Below are 3,350 nucleotides of genomic sequence, written 5' to 3' on the forward strand. Positions count from 1 at the left end.
CTCGTCTCCTTCCTCGTCCTGGTTGGGTGGTCTATAGTAAACACCCACCACAGTATCACCCATGCTGGCCTGCCCCTTAATTTTTACCTACAAGCTTTCAACTTGTTCTTCGTCCACTCCTGGGTAGAGCTCTATACATTCCAGTTGCTCCTTTACATAAAGAGCAACTCCACTGCCTCGACTACTAGGCCTGTCTTTCCTGAAAAGCACATAGCTATTGATGGCAGCGTTCCAGTCATGCGTGTTGTCCCACCATGTCTCTATAATTGCGATGAGATCACGGTTCCGCAACCACATACAGAACTCTAGCTCTTCCTGCTTGTTCCCCATGCTGCGCGCATTGTTGTTAAGGCATTTCAGCGAGGCAATTGAGCATGTAGGTTTCCCTGGAGGGATGAAAGAGGATCTGCCACAGCCAAGCCCACCTTTAGGGCAGTTGGTCTTTTGGTTCTTAAGTTGTGAGGCAGCTATGGCACATTTATTGCTGCTCTGAACGGACACACTTGTTCCCCCATCGGATGCGACTGCAACCTGACCGCGCACCCCACCCCCCAAGTCCTTTAGTTTAAAGCCCGCTGTACCAAGTCTGCCAACCTACTGCCTAGGATTCCCCTGCCCCGCCTAGAGAGGTGGACCCCATCCCTCCCTAACAGGTTGTAGTCGTCGAAGAACTTCCCATTGTCATAAAAGCCAAAACCCTCGCAATGGCACCAGCCGCGTAGCCAGGAGTTAATGTACATTATGCACCTATTTCTGGCCGCCCCCTTCCCTCGAACTGGTAAGATGGAAGAAAAGATTAAGCTGGGCCCCAATGATTTTTCACTTGTACCCCCAGGGCTCGAACGTTTTCTTTGATTTTTGCTCAGGTTTCTGCTTTCCATATTGTTTGTTCCTACATTAAATAGTAGTAGAGGATAGTAGTCCGTTCTCCTGATGAGTTGTGGCATCCTCTCAGCCACGTCTCGAACCTTGGTTCCCGGAAGGCAGCATACCTCACATTACTCCCTGTCAGGTCAGCAGATGGGTCCCTCTCTACCCTTCAACAGGGAGTCACCCACTACAAGGACTCGTTGCTTCTTCTTACGGTGTCCACTATGTGTTGCTGGAACAGTTTCCCCCTGCAGGGGACTTTGCAGACCTTGCTCATGTATGTCCTCAGCTGTTAAGGCTTCATATCTGTTTCTGGTTGAGATGGTAGAGGGTGCAGGCTGATGTGGAGTCCTGGTTTTGTGAGTCACCAGGCTCCAAGGTGCCTGCTTCTCGGTGGAGTCTGCCGCAGGAGCATGGTTCTGAAACCACCTGTCTCTCTCTGCCTCAGCTCCTCTAATACTCCGCAGTCTTTCAACCATTTCCTGAAGTTCGGCCACCTGGTGTAACAGGTCATCAATCTGTGCGCATCTAGTGCAGGTACTTACCTTATCATTGGGAGAAGGGTTTGGGCACTTGCTGCAACCCACCGCCTGTACTGATGTTTCCTTTCTTCCCAGATCTGTCTGGGTGGATGCATTGGATGTCTCAGGGGCTTTCTCTGTAGAAGCAGTGGTTTTAACTCTGAGGCGAGTGCCCACCATGTTGCCAGAGACCAAAGCACTTCCCTGGGCTGGAGACCTGGAATTGGGCTGCAGAGCCCCTCCTGCTTGCCCTGCCTGCCTGAACTGCCATGCCACGCACCACGCCCTGTTTGCCTGTCCTCTTCACTGTGCTCCAGGTCGCTCGAGCTCCCTGGGGGCTGTTTAAATCTCCTGTCCCCCCCCGCTCACAAGAGCTGCTGGCTCCCTGACGGGTCCCTCTGCTCACCCTTTGGTCTCCCGGGCTCGAGGAACCGCCTTGCCTGCCCCAAACTAGCATAGATCCACAGGACTGGCCTTGCTGCCGCTGTGCTCCTTGCCGATGTCTTTGATGAAGTTGTTGAACTTGATTTTTGCATTATATTATTGAGAGAATTGTGGCTATTTTGTTTCTTTTCCAAATAAATTCCTTGACTTAATGATATTTCAGACATGGAGTTTTTGGAAGTTCTGACAGAAGGTCTGGATAGAGTTCTCCTTGTCCGAGGCAGTGGACGTGAAGTGATCACCATTTATTCTTAACCTGTTTGCACATTTTGTTCAAATTCTCTCCCCGCCATAGTTTGAGCAGCTTCATTAAAAGTTCTAGTGCATTGAAAATTAACTGCAAGCTGAATCTTCTGGTGTTGTGCTTGTTTAATTAAAGTTCTATATTCTTAAAATATAATTTAAATATATTTTATGTAGAAAGTGTTTCTGTAGTGAATTAATAAATGGTGGATGGGTTAGGATATTTATATTAGCATATTCTGAAACTTGTTAAATTGTTGTGAAACACAAATGATGTAATGCAATGGTATTTTTAAATGTATAGAAATGTAAGCAACTTCTGATTATTTCAATCTAAATAAAAGGGAAAGGTTTTAGGAATAGCTGGCTTCCTCCCTTACCACACTGCTGCTATGTTGCTTCTGTTGGGATTGGTCCTGGTTTAGGAAACTTCATTCAGAACTATTCAAATTTGTATATTATGTTCATCAAGTGTTTCCATGAAGTTAATTATTTGCTATGCTTGTTTTAAATAACATTTTTCTCTTTAAAATACTTAGCCAGGTAGCTGAAGTCTCCAGGTGATGGTAATAGTAAACTGACAAGTTGTGTGGGTTTTTTTCATTAGCAGTTGTATACAGCACAATTATACCAGTGATACCTAAGAACGTCAACTCATAGGAGGGCTACGATTGTAGTACCTCCACCTGATTGCAAATGTAATTGTAACAACTGATAAACAGCAAGTAGGTTAATGAAGTGCAGTCTCTTGTTTTCAAATATGTATATTTTTGAAATGTTGTATGTATGTGCTGCAGTTCAGAATAAAATTTGCTTTTCTGAAAAGAACAAGGTCTTAAGTTGTTTTTTTTTTTTTATTTGAAATTGTTGAACAATTTAGTTTAGGTGCTCAATAGAAATTTTCAGCTGCTTTCAAAATGCTGCCCCTATTCAGACACTGTTTAGTTTTGTAAATGTTGTCTAAGGTGCAAAGCACAACTGATAGAGGCTCCTGTAGGCACACCAGAAGGCACTTGGCAGAGCCTGGTAGCACAAAATGTCTCTAAAAAGACCTGGTTCTCCTCAGAATCACTGTGAAAGCAGTGAGGAGCACAGAAAGCCCTTGATAAAGTTCTAGAGCACTGACACAGACACTGAAGGAGATACACACATAGTCAGTAAAGCTCATACAAAAAGTGAGGGGATGTCTTTTTTGTTTAGGTTTGGGGTTTTTTGTAAATGGCTTGAGAGTTTAAACACTTCAAATGTGATATTTTTTTACTGAACATTAAA

General features: G+C 44.7%; 1 protein-coding gene across 1 annotated transcript in view; it reads left to right on the forward strand.

Moving 5' to 3' along the window:
* LOC104127236 (solute carrier family 12 member 7) overlaps positions 1-2,818 on the forward strand; it is a 56,086-nt gene extending 53,268 nt beyond the window's left edge. Inside the window, exon 25 of the mRNA XM_035895399.1 lies at positions 1,999-2,818. Within this exon, the coding sequence (XP_035751292.1) occupies positions 1,999-2,090 (92 nt within the window). The 3' untranslated portion in view covers positions 2,091-2,818. The remainder of the gene's footprint in view (positions 1-1,998) is intronic.
* The last annotated feature ends 532 nt before the right edge of the window (positions 2,819-3,350 follow it).

Source organism: Egretta garzetta, unplaced genomic scaffold, assembly GCF_000687185.1.
Source record: "Egretta garzetta isolate BGI_Z169 unplaced genomic scaffold, ASM68718v1 scaffold925, whole genome shotgun sequence".
Classification (NCBI taxonomy): domain Eukaryota; kingdom Metazoa; phylum Chordata; class Aves; order Pelecaniformes; family Ardeidae; genus Egretta; species Egretta garzetta.